The sequence below is a fragment of the Leucopleurus acutus genome (genome assembly GCF_964270905.1).
Source record: "Leucopleurus acutus genome assembly, chromosome: 2".
Lineage (NCBI taxonomy): Eukaryota > Metazoa > Chordata > Mammalia > Artiodactyla > Delphinidae > Leucopleurus > Leucopleurus acutus.
In genome coordinates, this window is record NC_139143.1 from 58,865,743 (window position 1) to 58,887,265 (window position 21,523).

The 21,523-nt window shown below is 35.2% G+C and overlaps 1 protein-coding gene across 2 annotated transcripts in view; it reads right to left on the reverse strand.

The window, feature by feature from the left end:
* The window catches only part of RALGPS2 (Ral GEF with PH domain and SH3 binding motif 2), a 163,566-nt gene that overhangs the window by 68,091 nt on the left and 73,952 nt on the right, over nt 1-21,523 (reverse strand). For both annotated transcript variants that reach the window (XM_082857166.1, XM_082857165.1), the window contains exons 6-8: nt 19,067-19,156; nt 15,364-15,456; nt 8,453-8,579 (exon numbers count right to left, since the gene is read on the reverse strand). In XM_082857166.1, coding sequence (XP_082713292.1) covers nt 8,453-8,579; nt 15,364-15,456; nt 19,067-19,156 — 310 coding nt within the window. The remainder of the gene's footprint in view (nt 1-8,452; nt 8,580-15,363; nt 15,457-19,066; nt 19,157-21,523) is intronic.

The following is a 21,523-nucleotide window of genomic DNA, read 5'->3' on the forward strand; positions in this document are numbered from 1 at the left end:
ATCTTATTCTTTGTTTTACCTGTGGTCCTTTCGGGATGGCTTTAAAGTCCCTCTCCACCACCCCCAGAACCAGAAAAATCTGCTGTAAGATTTCTGGGAGCAATTAGGCATCTAATTGTTTCATCAAATCTTAACTGAATAAAATTTTACTAGGGCATTCCATTTATTTGCAGAACTACAGCATTTCACTTAAACATCCAAAACCCTATTAAAGACAAGTCTTAGAGAATTTTCACAGAAGAGGAATATTATTAAAGCTAGAATCATGTGAAAGTCAACAAACTAGAAAACTGTGCTGAATGCTAACTGCCTTGGCCACAGGGTGCATTGTGCTCTCCTTTATAGAGGTGATATAGCTCTGCTCTGAAGTTCCTGGAAAGCTTAAGAATGACTTAGGCAAGTGAGTGCCTTGAGATCAAGGAATAAGAAGCAGTATTGGGCTTCCCTGGTGGCGCAGTGGGTGAGAGTCCACCTGCCGATGCAGGGGACACGAGTTCGTGCCCAGGTCCGCGAAGATCCCACATGCCGCGGAGCGGCTGGGCCCGTGAGCCATGGCCTCTGAGCTTGCGTGTCCGGAGCCTATGCTCCGCAACGGGAGAGGCCACAGCAGTGAGAGGCCCGCGTACCGCAAAGGAAAAAAAAAAAGAAGCAGTATTATGTCATAGCTAAGCATAGGTCCTAAAGGCAGAACTGCTTGGGTTTGTGGCCCAAATCTACCAGGTACATGTGTTCCCTGGGGCAATTTATGTATTCCTGCCTCAGTTTTGTTATCTATAAAATGGAGATAACAACAGTACGTAGCTCACGTAGTTACTGTGAAAATCAAAGGAGGTAATACATGTGGTAAAACATTTAGAATAATGCCTGACACTAGTAAGTACTCAGTAGCCTTTAAGTACGAGATTACTACTGCTCATCTATGTACTTTCTGCATTACCTATCACGGTGCCTTGCATAGAGTGAGTAATAAATGTACTAAAAGAAACAATATATCCAAATTTTCAGGTGCAAAATTACACTGATCCATGATCTTCATTTGCAAACCTAACAGAGCTATGTCAGCTGTTACAGCAGGTAGTTAAGAGAATGGGCCGTAAGAAAAATTAAGGTAAGAATAGCTATAGTAAGGGATTTCAGCCTAATGAGAATCTTGTCAGAGATTAGATAAGTCACATGTATGGCAGGCAAGGTCCGATAGCTAGCTACTTTACAGGTTACCAAGGAATAAGGTATGGTTGCCTGACATTCAGCAGGATTGAGCTATAACCTTGCAGCTGGTTTATAGAAGGATTATTTATGCTTAGTTATTTTTAATAAATGAAATGAAGCTTATCCTAAAAATGACTTAGACTCTATTCTCCACTCAATGGGATACCATCAATGTCAAGGAAACTTGGCATCTCTGAAGTAGACTTTTAAAACATGAGATATTGGATAAGGCCAATATTAGAAACCATCCTGAAATTTAGTAGATATGAACTAACAAGCTCATCCTCAGGCTCCAAGCCTGGTTGAGTATAAAGATCAAATTTTCAGTCTAATATTCACTTGACTCTATGAGTCATGATACAGGAGTGCTAATTCTTCTAGCATTATATTTCTTAGGACTCCTACTGGTAATAATATAATAAGCCTGTAAAAACTTCCACAATCATGAAAATGTTTCAAATTACTTGTAAACCTTTACTAATGTGATATGATTTTTATATATTTAAATTAATCAATGGTAAGTTAAAAATGATTACATCCTAACAATTTTTTAGTCTTTTATTTAGTGTCTGAGAAAATAAGAAAAGAATGATTCCACTTACGATGACGCCATGACCCCTCCTCAAAAAGCCATCTAAAAATAAGCTCAGTTTTCAATTTTATCAGTGGGGTCAATAGTTATTACATCGTAATTCTATAGATAATTACAGGAAAGACTGAAGAATGAACTCAAAATTAAAACTAAGGACAGATTTCCAAAATATTAATATAATTCCACAATGCTTTCTTTGAACTATAAATGAAATGGTTATAATGCATATCTTTATAGCAAGTGAATTTAACCTCCCTTGCCCCAGTTTCTCCACTTATAATATATGAATAATATCATGTATCTTATACATTGTTGTTAAGAATTAGATAATTTATGTAAAGTATACAGTGTTGGGCATAGAGGATTAAGTTGCAAATAAATGTTACTTATTGAGATTTTTATTATTAGTCTCCTGTTAAGGTTTGCTAAAAAATTTACAAAATACATTACTGAAATATCAGCTGTTGGAAACACTACTGGCAAAGCTGCTGCAACTGGGGGAACCTGATTCTGTTTATGATTAAAATGCAGATCTGTATAGCTTCTACACATGATACTTTTTAAAGATACAAGGCCACTAAGAGAAAAACTATGAAAATGGGAAAGAAATCAATGTAACCCCATCCCCAGCCCTTTTTTTTTTGCTATACGCAGGCCTCTCACTGTTGTGGCCTCTCCCGTTGCAGAGCACAGGCTCCGGACACGCAGGCTCAGCGGCCATGGCACACGGGCCCAGCGGCTCCACGGCATGTGGGATCTTCCCGGACCGGGGCACGAACCCGTGTCCCCTGCATCGGCAGGCGGACTCTCAACAACTGCGCCACCAGGGAAGCCCCCCCAGCCCTTTTATATCACAAGTCTTTGAGTGGTCTAAAGTAAACTTCAGAAAATATACTATTAAAGAATGTTAGAAGAATTTTAAATATATAAAAAAGAATGAGGGCAAAAGGGGATATAAATGAGGTAATGGAAAATGGGAATGTAATTCTGGCTAAAGAAAAAGCTAGGGCTAGCTGCCATTTGGTCAGAGCTCATTCTCAAGATTCAAAAGAAAATGACTGAACATGCTTTATTGCTGTTTTAGAATTCAATATGTAATCTTAACAAGAAGAATAAGGTAAAGTAATCCGTGGTGTGTATTATATACAAATTAAACAAAAGAAAGGAAAATGGAATAAAACTCTTAAAATATGAAAAGCCAATGACATTTTTTGACCATTAGGCATTTTTGAGATCAGTGTCAGAGACTTCTATACATTTTAACCAAGTAAAATTCTACCAATGGGGCAGGAAAACAATCTCATTAATTCCCAGAGAGCTGCAGAAAGCTTTGGACTTTGTTGAAATTATCTGAATAGAAATGCGAATAAAAAGCTACTATTTTTGAAAATATTTATACATAGATTAGCAAAAATTTCTCAAACTAACGTAAAACTAAAGAACTATATTCTACTCAGAGATCAACATAGGTTAAAAACTAGTGAAACATAAAAGAGGATCAGATAAAATCTGAAAGTCCTTGTAAGTTTAGGCATGCTTTAAACATCTCATTAGCTGTGATGAGGACACCGCTATCAAGGCCTGGTAATGCTATGTACCTCTTTCATGACATAGGATATAGGAGAGATTATTCACAAGGTAATGACATCAACTTGAGCCTTTGGCATTAAAGAGATGTTAAGTTCCACAAAGGAAGGAACAAAGTCCATTTTGATCCCTGTTCTACATCTATCACCAAGAATAGTGCTAAGCAAACACTGGATGGCCAGCTGATGCACCAAAAGAAAACTGGGGGTGGGCAGGGAGTTGTATACAAAAATGCACACAAATAAATGTATTGTATTTAAAACAAAAGAAGTTGCTGGAACAATGGGAAGAGCCAGAAAGGGATCATATAATTAATTAAGTCAACCAATAAGTAAGTAAGTGCCTGCTTTTATTCTATATGCTAAACATAGAGCCCTGGACCAAGACAAATTCAGGGCTTGTACACTGCCGAGGGAAAGAGATTAATGAAAACAAAATGGTGCTTGTCAGGGGACAGGGGATGAGAGGGGCACTATAACCCATATTACAGATGGATATAAGGACAGCTTTTCTCTTCTTAAAAAAAAAAAAAAAAAGGCCTATTATGAAAATCTTTAAGTTGGGGCAGGGGACTTTCTCTACAAGAGATGGAGTCATATGTAGACACATCAAAACAGTGTACTCATGTCCTACAGAAGGGCAGGAGAGTTTAAAAAAACTTCTCTGTAACATTCTGCTTCTACTTAATAGAAAGCAATGTATAGAACTGCAACAACTTATTTCCATAGTTCTAAAAACATATGCTTTCCTTCTCAGAAAACCACCTAAGCTGGTTGAGCTACTGCATCTTCCCAAAATTACATAAATAAAGTAGAAATGAGGTTAGAAAATGCACATGAAAGAATATTTACCATGTTTCATACAACTAAATTATTTTTGCACAATGTTCTTTTTCTCTCTCTCCAGCAAAGCAAAACTTCCCATGCCAAATTCTGCAATAAGCTCCTTAAGATTGTTCTCCAATGACAAGAACAAATGAGTGCTGTTAATGATTTTCAGATTTAAAGCAATAATTCTCATATAAAACAATTTTTTCCTTGAGATTTGCCAAACTATTTCTCTCCAGAAAAACTGTATCCTTAGTCTAAGAATTTTTCACTATATTGTCCAGGCTGACTAATTTTTACCTTGAATGCAAACCAACAGAAGAGACAATTTTTCAAGGGATGATGAGTTGAAAGCCAAGAAAACATTTTCTACTTCTTATAATTTAATCCACATTGAATTATAAATAAATCTGGCAGTATCAAAATAAGAGTTTTGTCAGCATACAAACCTCCATATTCTTTTTTAAGCTTCACAAAAAATGGTTGGTTCTGATCATAATTTTTAGGGGCAAAAACACCAACAGTTTGGATCATGTCTCTCATGTTAAGAAATAGATAATTAGCCTTCACCTTTTCTCTGTGCACTGTAGACAGATTCTTTTGATTGATACATTTGTTCCAAAAGAACCTTTGCAGACATAATGGATGAAGGGTAGCATTATGCAAATTCTGTATATTTGAAGAGAGATAGTTAAATAGGAGCTACCAATATGAATAATGAGCATCATCTTTCAAATGTCTTCGGGACAGGTTCTCTCCTATCAAATGTACAGCATCTTGTAAATGTTGACATTTTTGGCATCTATCTGCACTGGGCCTAGTTTAATATGACTGGTAAAAAATTCTGAAATAAAGAAAAGTTAAATTTAAAAATCACAATCCTAATTCATTTTAAATTAGAACAAAATATGAACAATGTAAATATTAACAGGATATAAACTATTGTAAAATCTTCATTCTTCAATACACCTCGGTATTGAAGATTAGGAATGAGAAAATGAACCAGCTGTCTATGACATAAATAAATCAAGCAGTCAAAAAGTTGTATGAAGTTGAAAATGCTTCACATTTTCTTAGGAAAAGCATGTATGTTTTGATAGATGGAATGAATACATTTAATCTCAAAGTTTGCGACAAAATGAAACTGTCACTACATTAAAAAGACGATTTTCATGCTGGAAATGAACTAAACTGAGTCACAATAACTTGTCTGACAAACGTTTCAATGTTTCACTTCCCCTTCCCAAGTCTACCAAATGTTTGTGCCAAATGTTCCACAATCATCTTACATTTTCAGATGCTTCTTCACAAACTGGGATAGGGATGAATAATTATATGAAGAATCCAATGCATAAAATTATGTAGATGCTAAAGTGTATGTTCTCTATTTTAAGTTTTTGCCATTTCCCACCCCCCCCCCTTTTGGCTTCTAATTCTTGAATAACCCTCAGAAACATGGATCTTGCATCAATAGAGAATATAAGAAGTGGAGGAGGAGAAATCCAGTAAAAGAAAAAAAACACAAACAAAACCCCCAGGTTTCTAGGGTGGTGGAGCAGTGCAGATAATGCAACACTGTGATCACTAGTAGACTAAGCCAGGAAATAAGATGGGGATCAGGTATGGAAGAAGGGGAAAAATGATGAATTTACTTCTGAACATGCTAAATTAAGAGTTACCAATACATATCTTGTTCAATCAGTATTTGAGTATTTGAGTACCTAAAATGTTACCAGGCTGCAGGAATTACAATGACAATTAGATGTACAGGTCTAGTCTAAGATTTGGGAGTCATCAGGCAATATACAGAAAAAAACTGCATGAGACTACTCCAAGTGAGCGTATAGAGGAAGAAAAGAAGTGGACTGAGACCTTTATAAGAACAGATTTAAGAGAAAGGCAGAGAAAGAGAAATCGATAAAACAAAAGCCAGAAACGCAGAAGGCAAATCAAGAGAGACTGGTGCTACAAGTGGAGAATTTCAATAAGCAGAAATAACTAGCATCGACCTCTCACAAAATTACAGGTAATAGTGAGAAGGGAGATTCTGGGTCATGAGAATATATAAACTGAAAAAGAACTGAATTGAGGAGTCAATGGAGACCAAACTGAAGACACAGGAAAGATCATGGTTCTATTATTTTCTCCAAACCAACTTCTGCACCTCAATATTTGCCTCATTTGCTTTAACCCACAGGAACAATTACTCTGTTTTAGGTACCAGTGCTGGGAGAAAACAGGTATATTCTTTAATGGAAAACCTTTCCAGATTCCACTATTTCAACGATTTCCCACCCCGCCCCTGTACGTGCATGAGAGTACGCTTATGTGCACACGCACAGACAACATCAAATCTTGTACTGAAGTCTCTACTGTGAATAAATATAAAACAAAGACCTCTGAACTAGACATCAGAGCACAAGGATTTATATTGTTATTTTCTCATTTTCAATAGGAAATAATCTTTTTCTAAAAAATACAAATTATGAAATTTGAGAAAAACATTTCAATGAGAAAAAAATGCAATCATAGAATCAGTAAATTTTAGAATGAGAGTTTAGCAGGTATAATTGGAAAGATGCTAGATCAGAACTTCAGATTTGTCATTAACTAGGTTTTAGGATTATGAGCCAGCTCTTTTACCTTTCTGGACTTCGGTTTTCTCAATTGTAATATAAGTGAATTAGATACAAGAGACCACTGTGGTCCCAGCCAGCCTTAAGAAGAACATGATTCTGGTCCTATGTGTGCTATTTCTAGGTACAGAAAACAAGGCTTAAAGAAGACAATTCAATGACTTGAAAAGTTAGTATGGTAGAGCCATTTTGGAATTTATGGTTCCCAATTCTCAGTCTAATGTTCTTTATGCTATAAAAAGTTTATGTTTTTATGGAGTATGAAGATATTGATGACTTTTTAAAATCCTCTATTCTTCCTCTCCCCATTACATCTTTCAAGAATGGGCACAGCCAAAGTGACAAGTGGTAAAAAGTGAAGCACATGCAGACTGTCTTTCCTAATATCCAGCTTACAGCCTCTCTGATTGAGTCATGCTTATTATGGCCCTGAACTATTTATCAAAGAAACAGACAAATGATATGTAGTGGCCACTATCTATACAATGCATAGGAGTATTCTGCCTTCAATTCAGGGTGTACAACATTCCCCATTATCACTGGAATTCTAGAATGTCCCACAATGGTCTAATAAGTTCAAGTCTTCTCTGACAAACTAAGGCTGATGCCGTAGAGCAGCTGAATGAGTGTCATCAACTGTCTTTGTCCCTACTTTGTGTTCCGGTCACTGGTATTGTAAAGACTTCAAAGTTTACACTGTAGAGTCTCCTAAACTAGTAAGAGGTTTTTCCATTATTTTCAAAAATAGTTATGGTGAAATCCAGTATGAGTAGTTACATAAAAGACAAAGTGGAGATAGGGGAGCAAAGGGGATACCGGGACAAAGCAAATGTTATCATTTGATTACTCTCTACATGGGATCAGACCCATTTATTTTAATGCATATACTAGGTGTATATAATATAAAGTATTTTCTGTATTTAAATTTACATATACATTTAAAATGGTATAGTTTCAGTCTTTTTTATTCAAATACCTAATAAGGCACTACTATTCATATTTTGTTGAACATAAGCTTATAATGTTATTAGGTTCAATACTTCTTGGAATTCATCAACACTGTAAACTATACAGTAAAGAGATACATTCTTAGGCAAATAATATGTCAAATACAGATTTGTCTGTCTCAGCACTGAGCTAAATTTCCACAGCTAAACAGCTAATTTCTTCCAGGAAAACAGTAACACCAATATTCATTGAGACTGCTTTTCATAATTCACTGTAAAATATCTGCCAACTACATAAAGCGAGAACTCACAATGTTGAAAATAAATTCATTAAATCTTTTGATCAATTTCTTCAGTTAATGTTAAATATTTTGACAGCATTAAACTTCACTGCAAACTATTGGTTCATTCTTTAAAACCATTACTAAAATAGGTAAAACATATTGCTTTACCATATGGTCCATCTCTAAGAAGACATGAAAATACACTCCAGGTAATAAGTTAACACATTCCTCTAGTCTATTTTTTCAACTTAACAATCCTTTAATTTCTTTAAAGGACACACGAATTTTTAAAATATATTGAATTTTATATAAACTACTGATTAAGGCAGAGCAACAACCAGGCATAATGAACACACATGATGTAACTCACCTAAATAGGGAATGCAAGGTGTCATCTTTAAGCTACTTATATAGTCTCTGAGTCTTTTGTAGTTATCTTCTTTACTCATTACATATTCTAATTTTTCAAAGGTAGTTTTGTCTTTTCGACTTAATAACTAAAAAACAAACAGAAAAGCCTAAGTTATTTCCAAATCCAATTTTATTATAGCAAAGACTTGAAGTTATAGTTACTATAAATTTGAATTTTAATTTCAAAGTTATATCTTCTTTAATTATATTTTGGTAGTATATAAATAAAACAAAATCAAACATGTCTATTAATATAATAAACCCAAATTCATTATTTTTAAAATACAATATACTTTGTATGTACATAAAATAATTAACTTACTAAGTAGTAAATTATACATTATTTCTTATCTTTACTATTTTAAATGGCTAAATAATTTTTATTAATCATTTTCCTAATTTAAAATAATTATGGGGCTTCCCTGGTGGCGCAGTGGTTGAGACTCTGCCTGCCGATACAGGGGACATGGGTTCGTGTCCCGGTCCGGGAAGATCCCACATGCCGCGGAGCAGCTAGGCCCGTGAGCCATGGCCGCTGAGCCTGTGCGTCCGGAGCCTGTGCTCCGCAACAGGACAGGCCGCAACAGTGAGAGGCCCGCGTACCGCAAAAAAATAAAAAATAAAATAATAATAATTATGTATTCATATTCAGCTCAAATGCCCAAATATTTTCATGCATTGTCCCCTGCCTCTTCAAAGATAAATCTTACATAATCATTAAGAAATAAATACTGCATTTCATAATTTAAGTAATAATTTTCCTTGATAAATCTAATCATGGTTAGTCCTACCAGTAACTATAAAACTATGATTTAGGGTTTCCCTGGTGGCACGGTGGTTAAGAATCCGCCTGCCAATGCAGGGGAAATGGGTTCGAGCCCTGGTCCGGGAAGATCCCACATGCCGCGGAGCAACTAAGCCCGTGAGCCACAACTACTGAGCCTCTGTGCCACAACTACTGAGCCCATGTGCCACAACTACTGAGCCTGTGCTCTAGAGCCCGTGCTCTGCAACAAGAGAAGCCACCACAATAAGAAGCCCACGCACCACAATGAAGAGTAGCCTGCACACCGCAATGAAGAGTAGCCCTCACTCTCCGCAACTAGAGAAAGCCCATGCACAGCAATGAAGACCCAATGCAGCCAAAAATAAATTAAATAAATAAATTAAAAAAAGAAAAACAACTATGATTTACATGTTTGGATTTTTGACATTTTTTTCTTTGATCCCTTTGATCAGTGCTATATTGCATACAGTTGATCAACCAACAGCAGCTGTTTTAGGAGGCTTGAGGAGTAGATTTGTAGTGGGTGCCCTTTGAGAAAAAATGGAGCTATCAAGGGGAATAAAAGAACAAGCAGGGTCAGTCACCCAAAAAGTATTAACTAAAAGATTCAGAAAATATGTATTTTTAAGTATTCCAAAGACTCTGAAAAAATTTTTTTCTCTTTAAATATGTGAAGTTACTATTTCATTATGATGTAATCAGATTTCACTTTATATCATAAAATATTTACGTTATTTTACAGTAGGCAAAACACTTCCACCAATAAAATTCTAATTCTCCTATGAGGTTAACAGAAAAGTCAGAGGATTGATTTAAAGATGAGGTGACTGAGATTCAAAGGAGAAGCAGAACATATCAACACTCATCAGTCATCCACTCACAAAGACTAGGTCCTGTTTTTCAGGGTCCTGTTTTTCAGTCTGGTCCTGGAGACAGAAAACTCTAACACCTGCTCTTTCTAGTATTACAAGTAGTACAGTTGGAATTGATGTTGGAATCTATTTTTCACAGGCTCCAAGAGGCAGATTACCGTTGGATAATCTTTATCAAGAAAATGTCTGACCAATATCCCTCTCTCTTTAAAACACAAGAGTTCAAGGAGTTCTTTGCCTGAATGTTTTAGATAAATTTTCCAGGGTCTGAAACACTGGTTTCACAACTTTTTGTGGCCCAGCTTCAACACACTTGATCGGCATTTTCAAGATTAGGTGCAACTCTCTGCTTGAGTGACCTGTAAATCCAAACATCCTTTTCTCTCCCACATAACAAAGCATTTAAATGTGCAAAATATACTGACATGACACAGCAGGGATAAAAAGAAACTTATTCTTTTTTTCCAAAGTCAATCATTCTAAAACTCTGGTACGGTATCAGGAGAAACAAATTACTTGGAACTCATAACTGATCTTGACACATCTGGAACACAAAACTAAAGAATCACACAGTCTAACATGTATAAAAATAACTCATATTTTGGAATTTTCATAACAAATCAATAACTAGATTGAAAGGATTCAATCTCCAGTGGCATAGCAGAGACTTGTTTTCAGAAGACTATTTTAAAAGGCTGTGGTAAAATATACATAATACTTACCACTTTAAACATTTTGAAGTATATAGTTTAGTAGCATCATCGGCCAATCACTGCAACCACCCAAGGCCAGAACTCTTTTCATCTTCCCAAACTGGAACTCCACACCCATTAAACAGAAACTCATCATTGCTTGCTCCTCCCAGGCCCTGGTAACCACCTTCTACTTTCTGTCTCAACCAATTTGACTACTCTTGGGACCTCATATATATGGAATCATTCAGTATTTGTCCTATTGTGTCTAGCTCATTTCATTTAGCATAATATCATCAAGATTTATCCATGGTGCAGCATGTGTCAGAATTTCATTCCTTTTTAAGGCTGAATAATATTTCATGCTATGTTTATACCACATTTTGTACATCCATTTACCTGTTGGTGGACATTTGGATTGTTCATACCTTTTGGTTATTGTTAATCATACTGCTTTGAACACTGGTGTAAAAATATCTGTTTGAATCCCCACTTTCAATTCTTTTGGGTATACACCCAGAAGTGGAATTGATGGATAAATGGTAACTCTATGTAATTCTAATTTTTTGAGGATAAATACTATTATTTCTAATCATTTTTTTCTGACTGTGCTGGCTAAGATCTCTATGTTGAATAGAAACGGTGAAAATGGGCATCCTTTTCCTTGATGTTAAAGCGAACGTTGCTAATATTTCCCCCACTTGGATTTTTTCTGGTACATTCCCTTTGTCGGTTTTAAAGAAAACCCCAACACTCTCAATTCTTCATTCATATGATCTTTATTATCTTCTAACGTGACCCCATACCCTACCCCTCCCAATCCTTTCCAACTGTACCCTCTAGGACTCAGGGTCCGTTCTCTGCAAAAGTCCCATCTTTGACCTTTTCTTGAAGCATTCTCTTTCTTTTCTTACAAACGTTGTAACATCAGTCTGGAGTTCAGTTAGGTGCCGTTCTTCCTCCTTTCTCTTCACAATTCCTTCCAGCTTATTGTCACACTATCCTCCCCAAAATCTTCCAGCTTCTAATTAAGTTCAAGCACTAGATCAGTGCTGTCCAATCAAATTTTGTGTGATGATGGAAATGTTCTACGTCTGTGCTGTCCATACAATAGCCACTAGCCACATGTGACTACTGAGCATTTGTAACATGGCTAGAAAAACTAAGGAACTGAACTTTAAATTTTATTTAATCCTAAGGATTTAAATTTAATAGCCACATGTGGCTAGTGGCTATAGTACTGGACAAAAGAACACTAGATTACAGCACTTACATTACTGTCATTAATAGAACTACAAGTTATTTTCCCATCATTAAGATTTTAGTAGTTGGAGAAGAAGAGTCTATGAACCAATATTATTCTTATATCCTGATGATTGCAGTCTTTATACAGACGATACTCCCAATACCCTGGTTTCTAAGTTTCTTCACTCTTTGAATCATCTCATCTTCCACCACTCAGCCTCCACTCCCTAGGACGTCCTGAACCCAATAAATATTTGAGGGCACCAGGATTTCCACCAGTTACCATACTACCTTTTCATTGTTCATTATCTCTTTCCTTTTACTTGGGTTAAACTCCTCGTCTATCACTAAAACAACTTTTACTTTTGACTACTTTATCTCTTATACTATCCTTGACCCCTCTGTGGTACAAACAAGCCTAAAAAAATTCCATTTCTGCTTAAATACAATTATCTGCACTTCTCCAGGTTAATGCTGAACACCTGAACCTGGCTGGCGAGTACATAACTTTCCTGACTGGTTTCACTGTAAGTTCACGACCAAAAATCTCAAATGGACCTTCATAAGACCTACCAAACCTACAATGTTTCTCTAGTTAATTCACTCTCACACTCTCCTAGATGACTTTCATCCTTTCCTCCTTCTGCAAACCAAGACCTCCCCCACTCTCAACTAATGACCTTGCTTCTTATGTCTTATGAAATAAAGCATCAGAAGAACTTCTGCAGAATCCCACCACCAAATCTACCAACATACCTGTGTCTGTAACCAACTGCATCCCCTTCTCTCCTGTTAAAATGGATAAACTGTTCCTGCCCCACTAGAGTACTGGACCTCATTCCCTCGTGCCTAATCTAGTAGGTATCACTGGAGTGACTCTTTTTTCTCTTACTATTTCCTCATTCTATTATATTAGATCATTGCACCAACATACAAATATATTGTCATGGATCTCATCTTCAAAATGAAAACAAAACGCCACGAACCTTTAATATCCTATTTCCCTCCAGCTACTGCCAGATTTCTCTACAGGACCTCACCCCAGTCCTTTACAGCAAAGTTTCTCAAATGCATTCTCTGTACTTACTGTCCCATTTTTTTCTCCACCATTCTCTCAAATCCAATCAGTCTTTCACCCCACTACCGTACTGAAGCCACCTCTGCCAAGGTCACCAATCCTTTCCAACTGCCAGATTCAATGGTCATCTCAAAGTTCTCATTTGACACAGGTGAGCACTCTTTCTTGAAACACCTTCTTTACCTGACTGTGGAAAACTTCTACCCGTGTTATTTCCTTTGTTGATTACAATCTCATGTTTTAAATACTATCTTTATGCTGATGATCACAAAAATGTATCTCTAGCTCTAACTGTTCTATTAAACTTGTATACCTAACTCTGACCTTATAGTTCCACGTGAATATTTTATCAGCCAACTCAAAATTGATATGTATAAGATAGAACCCCCCCCCCAACACTCCTTCTCTATACCTCCCTGAATATCAGTAAATTGCATCTGCATTCTCTTATTCGATGCCATCTCTCTGAATTCAGCTCCTGTCATCAACTACTCCTTAGCTTGTTTTCACTCTGCCAACACTGACCACCCTGCTGTTCTGTGAACATTGCCAGGCCCTTTGCACTGGCTACTTGTTTGGAATTCTCTTCTCTCAGATATGCACATGAATGTTTTTCTCAGTTACTCTAGGTCTCTACCCAAATGTCACTTATCAGAGCCTCTTATCACACATCATAGAAAGGAAAGCACGGAAGTATTTTATATCTCACTTACTCTGCTTTACTTTTCTACAGAGCATTTATCACTATTTATGATATATCATTCATTTATTTACAGCTTATCTTTCCCCAGAAGAATGATAGCTGTACAAGAATGGACTTTGTCTATATCATTCACTATGCATGTCAAGCAATTAGACAGTGCCTGGCACAAAGTGGAATATTTTAAAGTTTAATATAAATACCAAAAATTTTATTCAGATTAATAATAGAGCTGTTACTAAATTTAAACAAAATTATTCTCCATGCAATACATGAGGGAGACAACGAAAATAACTTCAAGGAAAATAAAAATTAACTTGAGGGAAATGTATCTCATTTCTAAACCACAATATAAACCAGAGTATAATTCTTTTCCCTAAAACTTCAAAGATGGAATTCATAACTGTGTATTTATAATCATTTCCATTCCCTCATTAAGTTCAAATTTTAACAAATAAGGTTATCATTAAAAATAATTTTTAGAGTAGGAAAACCGTTCACTCAGGTGTTTCTAAAATACAAATAAAATATAAAGAGGACCATAAACTCTTCCAAGCTAATGTTTTTCCAGTATAGAAATCTACCCTGATTTTCATGAGAAACATCTGTCTCTTCAGATACTATGAAAAGTGAAAACAGCACTAGGCTAATTAAAAACAAAGTTATATTTTATCAAGTAAAAAAGTGTTTTAAAGTCAGTCAAGTCTTTATTACAGGACAGTAAGAACACACTAACCCTTTGTACAAAATGTAGTAAACAAAATCATTCCTCCTTTACATTAAAGGACAGTATTAAATATGAACAGATTTAACTGAATCTAAAATTTCAGTTATATAAAATCTAAATGAAAAATATCTAGAAACCTTGAGGCCAGTACCCGGTTAATCAACTGTAAAAGTACACAAATTTGCACAAGTAAAAATTCACACCCTGACCTTGTTAAAGTAATAGAACCAAATATGATTAGCATAATACCACAATGTGCAGAAACACTGCCTACTTTCATGTTAACTATCAGATTTTCCATTGTTCCTACGGAAACAACCTGAGAGTTTATTGACTAAAAAATAATGGAAATCTGAATCAGTAAAATTTTTTTTGAAAATTACAATTTGTATCTTCCTCAAATTTTCCAAAAGCATAATCTTTACCTGATTAACACAATTTTTTTTTGCATTTACACTTTCCCATCAATAAGCTTGAAATGCTATGTTGTCAAAGATGTTTAAAGAGGTTCTAGAAAAATGAGTTCCTAAAGAGCAGAAACCAAGCACCAAGTTGTTAATTTACCCAAAAAATACCTAACAAGCCTAGTGAAATACTTATTTAAGGAGAGAGAAAAAAATATGTAGGTTTCAAAGAACAGTACAAAGTACTTCAAAAATCCTTATCTATTATCATAATATTAACCTTACTAAGAACTATAAAAGGAACTAACACATCTTTACTTCCAACAGGAAGTCTAACCTTTCATTAACTAAGGAAAATTACTCACCGCCCATGTTTTAGTCAACCTGAAAATTGGGGCACTCTGTAAGCCAGAAACCACTGCCATAAGTGCGTGAAGGTTATTCAGCTCGTATAGTTTCTGGAAGATTTAAGAAAAGCAGGGAGGAGAGATGAAAAATAAACAGCATGAATACAAGACAACTTTAACAACAAGTATAATCTAGGCAACTGGTAGTGTTCTAGTACTTATTACCCTCATTGTTGAGATTTGTCTTTGGGGTATCCACTATATTTACAGTAAGCTGATTTCGGCCCACAATAGAACTTCCACATTCTAACTTGGCACTGCCCCCAAGCTCTGGGAACAAATCTACCTCTAGTTGTGTAATACATTAAGAAAACCAAAATTATGGCTCAGTATCAAGGCTACCTGGTATGACCATGCATCCTCATTTCTAGTAAGCAGTTTCCTTCCTTATACTGAAATATTACTAGCCTCTGCCTTATGATCTGAGTTTAAAGGAAGGGTCCATGCCCAGGATCCTGATCTGGTGTCCTACTCAGGATCCCCATTATTCCAGGGCTAGGGTTCAAACCTGCTTTCCACAGCCCTCCTCAATTTCCTGCTTCCTCCTGGCTGAATCTTCAAATCCTTTGTTCCTTGTTCATGTTGGGATATCCACCTGCTTCCCAATACCAGACCTTGCTGTTTACAGCCTCCGTGCAGAAGGCTCCCATCTAATGCTAGGTTCCAACCGTTTACCGACAGATCTACTATTTTTGTCAAATTATTGCTAATTGCCCAGGTTTCTTCAAACTATCAGACGCTTACATCTCAATGGTCTTATCATTTAAAAACTGTCCTCACCATGAAGCGACTCCAAGGCAAAAATGGCCTGTTCTGAATATGAAAACCAAGGCAAAGTGAAGGGTTCTATTCCTCTGAAGAACCCTAACTAATACCACCTTAACTCAGGTCTCAAAGAACCCCCATAAAATTTCAAGAAATATGAACTCAAGTAAGAGAAAAAAAGGAAAAGGAAAAGGAAAAGGATAAATACAAGGAAACAATAATTCACAAATGGAGAACATCAGGTATTGGCCTCAAATAAAATGAAGATTAAAAATGAAGGCATGGGCTTCCCTGGTGGCGCAGTGGTTGAGAGTCAGCCTGCCGATGCAGGGGACACGGGTTCGTGCCCCGGTCCGGGAAGATCCCACATGCCGCGGAGCGGCTGGGCCCGTGAGCCATGGCCGCTGAGCCTGCGCGTCCAGAGCCTGTGCTCCGCAACGGGAGAGGCCGCAACAGTGAGAGGCCCGCGTACCACAAAAAAAAAAAAAAAAAAAAAAAAAAAAAATGAAGGCATTATCTAGAAAGCAACATAAAAGCCAAAGGGTCTTTTAAAAAATGTGAAATAAAAGGTAAAGAGACATCAAAGGAAGAGCAAAAAAGGCCAACATTTATCTTAATGGAGCTTCGGAAGGACATGATAAAAAACAATGGGGTAGAAACAATATGAGAGATAATGGTGGATTATTTTCTCAAATTACCAAAAGACACTAATTCCCAGGGCTAGTAAGTTCAAGAAATCCCAAGTAGAGTAAATTAAAAACAAAAACAACTGTAAGTCTGGAATAGCATTTTTCAAGAACAAGGATGACATAACAATGCTTCCAGACAAAAGAAAGAAAACTTTTTAAAAAGATTTAAAAAATGGTGCCAACAGGATTATTCATATGGAAAAATATGAACTGGAATCCATAATTCCTACATATTATATCTAAAATTTCAGATGAATTAAATATCAAAATCAAAGTTGTAGAACTTTTAAAGAATAATATAAGAGAAAATCTTTGATATTCTCAGAGGTGAGAGTAAGATATTTAAGTGAGATATTCTTAAATCAGAAAATGAAAGTTACAGATTAATACATTTGACTATTAAAATTAAGAGCATCTATATCAAAAGATAACATGAAAAGAGTTATAAGACAAGTCACAAATAGGAAGATGTATGCAAAGAATATAGCAAAGAACTTTAGTATCTGGAATTATATTTTTAAAACTGCTATAAAAATCAAAGACCAATACTATAATAGAAAATTGTTCAAAGATCTTGAACAGACATTTCAGGAGAGAAAACCTAAACAGCCAACACACAAAAAATGTTATTTTTCACCAGATTCAATGAAAGTTAGTGGTGTAACTGTCATTTCTTTGAAGATAAATTTGTCTTTTCTCTCTATATTTCTAGGGCTTTAACCTGCAGTTGAGCACCAAGAGACTCACACATGAATGCTTTATAAGCAGTGGTACTTATAACAGCAAAAATCTAGAAACTCCTGCCCAAGTTTCTAGGCTGTCTGCCCTACAGATTTCAGATTTGTGTTTCCCCCCACCTAATCACACGAGATAATTCCTTAAATCTTTTTATACATTATATACATATATATATGTGTGTGTGTGTATTTTCTTTTTCTGTCTCTACAGAACCGTAACTGAAACAACCTACTAAAAGAAGAGAAAGACCTGCCAGTTTTATAACAAACTGAATACAGAAGGCAAGTCTAACTACAGGGATTTAAGAGACAGAAATGAGACCAAAAAATTATGAATTTAGGGCTTGAGATGAAAGTAAACACCGTCAAAAATAACTCAAAGCCTAAGAGTCTGAATTGGAATTAAATGATTATTTGATGAGGATAATGGCAGGTTTGATGGACAAAATTTGGTGGTTCTGAGTGGAACATACAACAAGTACATAAAAAAAAAAACTAACAAAAATACCAGAAAACAATAATGCAAATTCAGGATCTATGGAGAAAAGTCATGGACTTCTATTAGCTAAAACCCAATATTTATCTAACATATCACAAAGAATGTTTTTAAAAATTTTATGACACTTCTGCAAAATATCAAATTTTCAGAAGGCTAGCTCTGCCACCTAGTGCCATAGAATGTTAGAATACAATTGTTCCAAGGTGCTCAAGGGGGAAATATGGAAGAGTTATGACTTACAATAATTACATTTTTACAATAATTTACAATTGTAAAAATGATATCCTCATTTTATTCCATCTTTGTTCACAAGTGAGATAAGTTATGCATTTATTATAAGAATAATGACGGATATGGTTACAATTATACCTCTTTTTAGTTAACATAAATTTGGAGTTGTTACAAATTTTAATAAAATCTTGAATGTTCTATTCCATCCTCCTCTCTAAATTTTGACTATCCTTGAAATCCATGTTTTATTTCTCTTGCTGCATCTATTATCTACGTTGCTCAATTAAGGTATTTGGTTAACATCCTCATTTATACTATTTAAAAAAAATAAAGTCTTATCATTCTCCATATGGTTGGCAGAGTGATCTATTTCAAAGGCAAATAATTGATACGTATTTTCCTACTTAATCCTATAAGGCTTTTTCAATCACCTGCAGAATAGACCAGTATTTTATAAATATTAAACTTCATCATAATCTGACCTCTGCCCAGTCAAATATTATGTAATTCAGCTTCTCTGAGAGAGGGAGGAAAAGTATAAAAGAAAGGGGAGGAAGACAGGAGGAATAAAAGAAAAGGCAAAGGAAACAGGCATTCAATTTAAAAAACAGACTTATATTAGTCAGTAGGCCATATTTTCTAGGGTCGATAAAAAGTGAACATAGTGTCACAGGCAAACATTTACTTACAAGCATTGCTAAATGATTAAACTCAAAAATAGAAACACAAGTTTGTCTTACCTTAGCAGTTTTAATATAGTGGCTCAAAACTTCTGCTCTAATTTTTAATGTTTGAGCATGAAGAATCTCTCTAACAACCCAAAAGCTTACCTGCAAATAGAAATTAAAAATAGTTGAATAGCAAGATTCTTTACTTACTAGGATCAAATTAATGACAAGAGCTATTTGAGAAACAGACAGCTGTTAAAGAAAAATACTTTCTCTTTCCCTTGATTCACCACCAGGACATAAACAATCTTCAAATGTTGCATACACTTCATATATACACAGACAGATACAGAAATGTATATAAGTGTGTACACACACATAAAAACATCACTACAATTTTTAATTTATAAAAGCTAATACAAATTTTGAAGGAAAAGAGAATGCAATAAAACCAGAGTGATGCAACATGAGCACTATAAAAGTGTTTTCTGCTGTATTTTGAAACACTTTGGCAGAAATAGACAAGCTCTAAGATCAGACATTGTAAAACATGCTATAGTATGTTTTACTGTGGCTGTGTAATCCCATGCTGCCATTTTATTTACATTGAGTAGAATCATAAGTGTAAAGAATCTCAAGTACAGTTTTACTGGTATGAATAAAATGAAATAAAATATCATAAAGAAAAATATATCTAAGTCACTCTAAAATTAAGATTGTATTTTTTAAATTATGTAATGTTTTCTAATTCAATGAAACCATTTTCAAGATTTCTTTTAAAAAACATTAAAAATCATTCATCAGAATGCTGACTAGATCTGTAACATTACTAAAATGCTCTACTCTGGTGAAAATAGTGGGCTTATCATATGATATAAAGTAATATGTATGTAACATATTCATGTACTATGAAAGCAAAATCAAAGCCCTATCAGTTGGTTCAAAATTATACAAACCTAAAAACAGGATGCAGTTAGAAATCTTAGTGCAAAGGATAAAGCCACTGCCTGATATTTTGTCACCTTTTCTTAGTGAGAAATATTTTAGATTTCACTTGCAACTTTCACCTCTAAACAAATGTGTAAATGTAAAATGTATATATTTTACCAAGCCATCTTTATATTTGTTACTATACTTGAGCTACTAATGGCAATAATTATCCCTGATTCTAATAAAGTTTACTTCTACAGTGTATCTAAAGTTATACTTTAGATATTTTAACAACCTTAGCAAATATTAATTACGATTCAATCTAAACTGCATAATCATTGATTTAATTAAATTTTATGTCAAATACTATGGTAATTAAAAAAAAAGAATCTAAAAAAGAGCGGATATATGTATTTGTGTAACAGATTCACTTTGCTGTACACCTGAAACTAACACAACATTGTAAATCAGCTATACTTCAATAAAAAATTTTTTAATTAAAAAAATAAAAGTAAAAATAAAATTAAAAACATGGCTACAAATTCTTTGTCACTCCTCACATTGAAAGTTGGGGTGCATGTCACCTCTCGCTGAACCTAGACAAGCTCATGACTGCTTCAAGAAACAGAAAATTAACAAAACTGATGCTGGCTTCCAGGAAAAGGTCATGAAAGAACATGCAGCCCCTGCCTTGATTGCTGGAACATTCTCTCTGGGACTCCTAAACTACCATGTAAGAAGTCCAACTACCCTGAGAGCACCATGCCAGAAAGGCTAAGTGTAGGTGCTCCCCAGTTGAAAGTCCCAGCTAAAGCCAACCACACCTGAGAACACTGCCCCAGAAATGATCAACACTGAGGCATACATTAATGAAATTACTGGACTTAGAGGAAAAAATCTTTAGGCCGAGACAAAAACAGAAAGTGATTTTTAGGGAAAAGAAAATTTAATTATCATCAGACTTTTCAATAGCAACACTCTGCCAGAAAAAAAAATGGAGTACTATATCAAATATTATCAAGAAAGAAAATTTCATACAAAGGACAGGCAAACTTGTCAACATGTAAAAAACTCAAGAATTACTGTTCCGATGAACCCTTCCCAAGTAATTTCCTGGAGAACGAGCTTCAGACAGTCAAATGACTAGAGAAACATCAACATGAGGATGGTAGTGAGCATTAAATATGCACTTATTCACAGAAATAAGAGTAATGAGGGTTAAAAGAAGGAGAGTACGTTATATAATGCCTATATGCCCAGACAATATATACAATTATAAAAAATACAACATTTGCAAAACATATACTTACCTCTTTATATGAATATTATTGGTACTAGTATTGTTATTCTGAGACTGTTATTTGTTATGTAGGCTAAAGCAAATGAGGCACACAGGATACTGTATCATGCCCTGTGTTCCCTGAAAACCAGACTGTGGGTATGGAAGAAAGGATATGCAGATATAATATGGAAGAGGTGAAGTAAAACTCTGGTCCTGAATTTGAATTAGAAGTATTAATAAGAATTCATGAGATATTTTATCTTTAAATATTTGTGTGTGTATGATATATAGATATCCTAGCTATATCTGCTGAAATG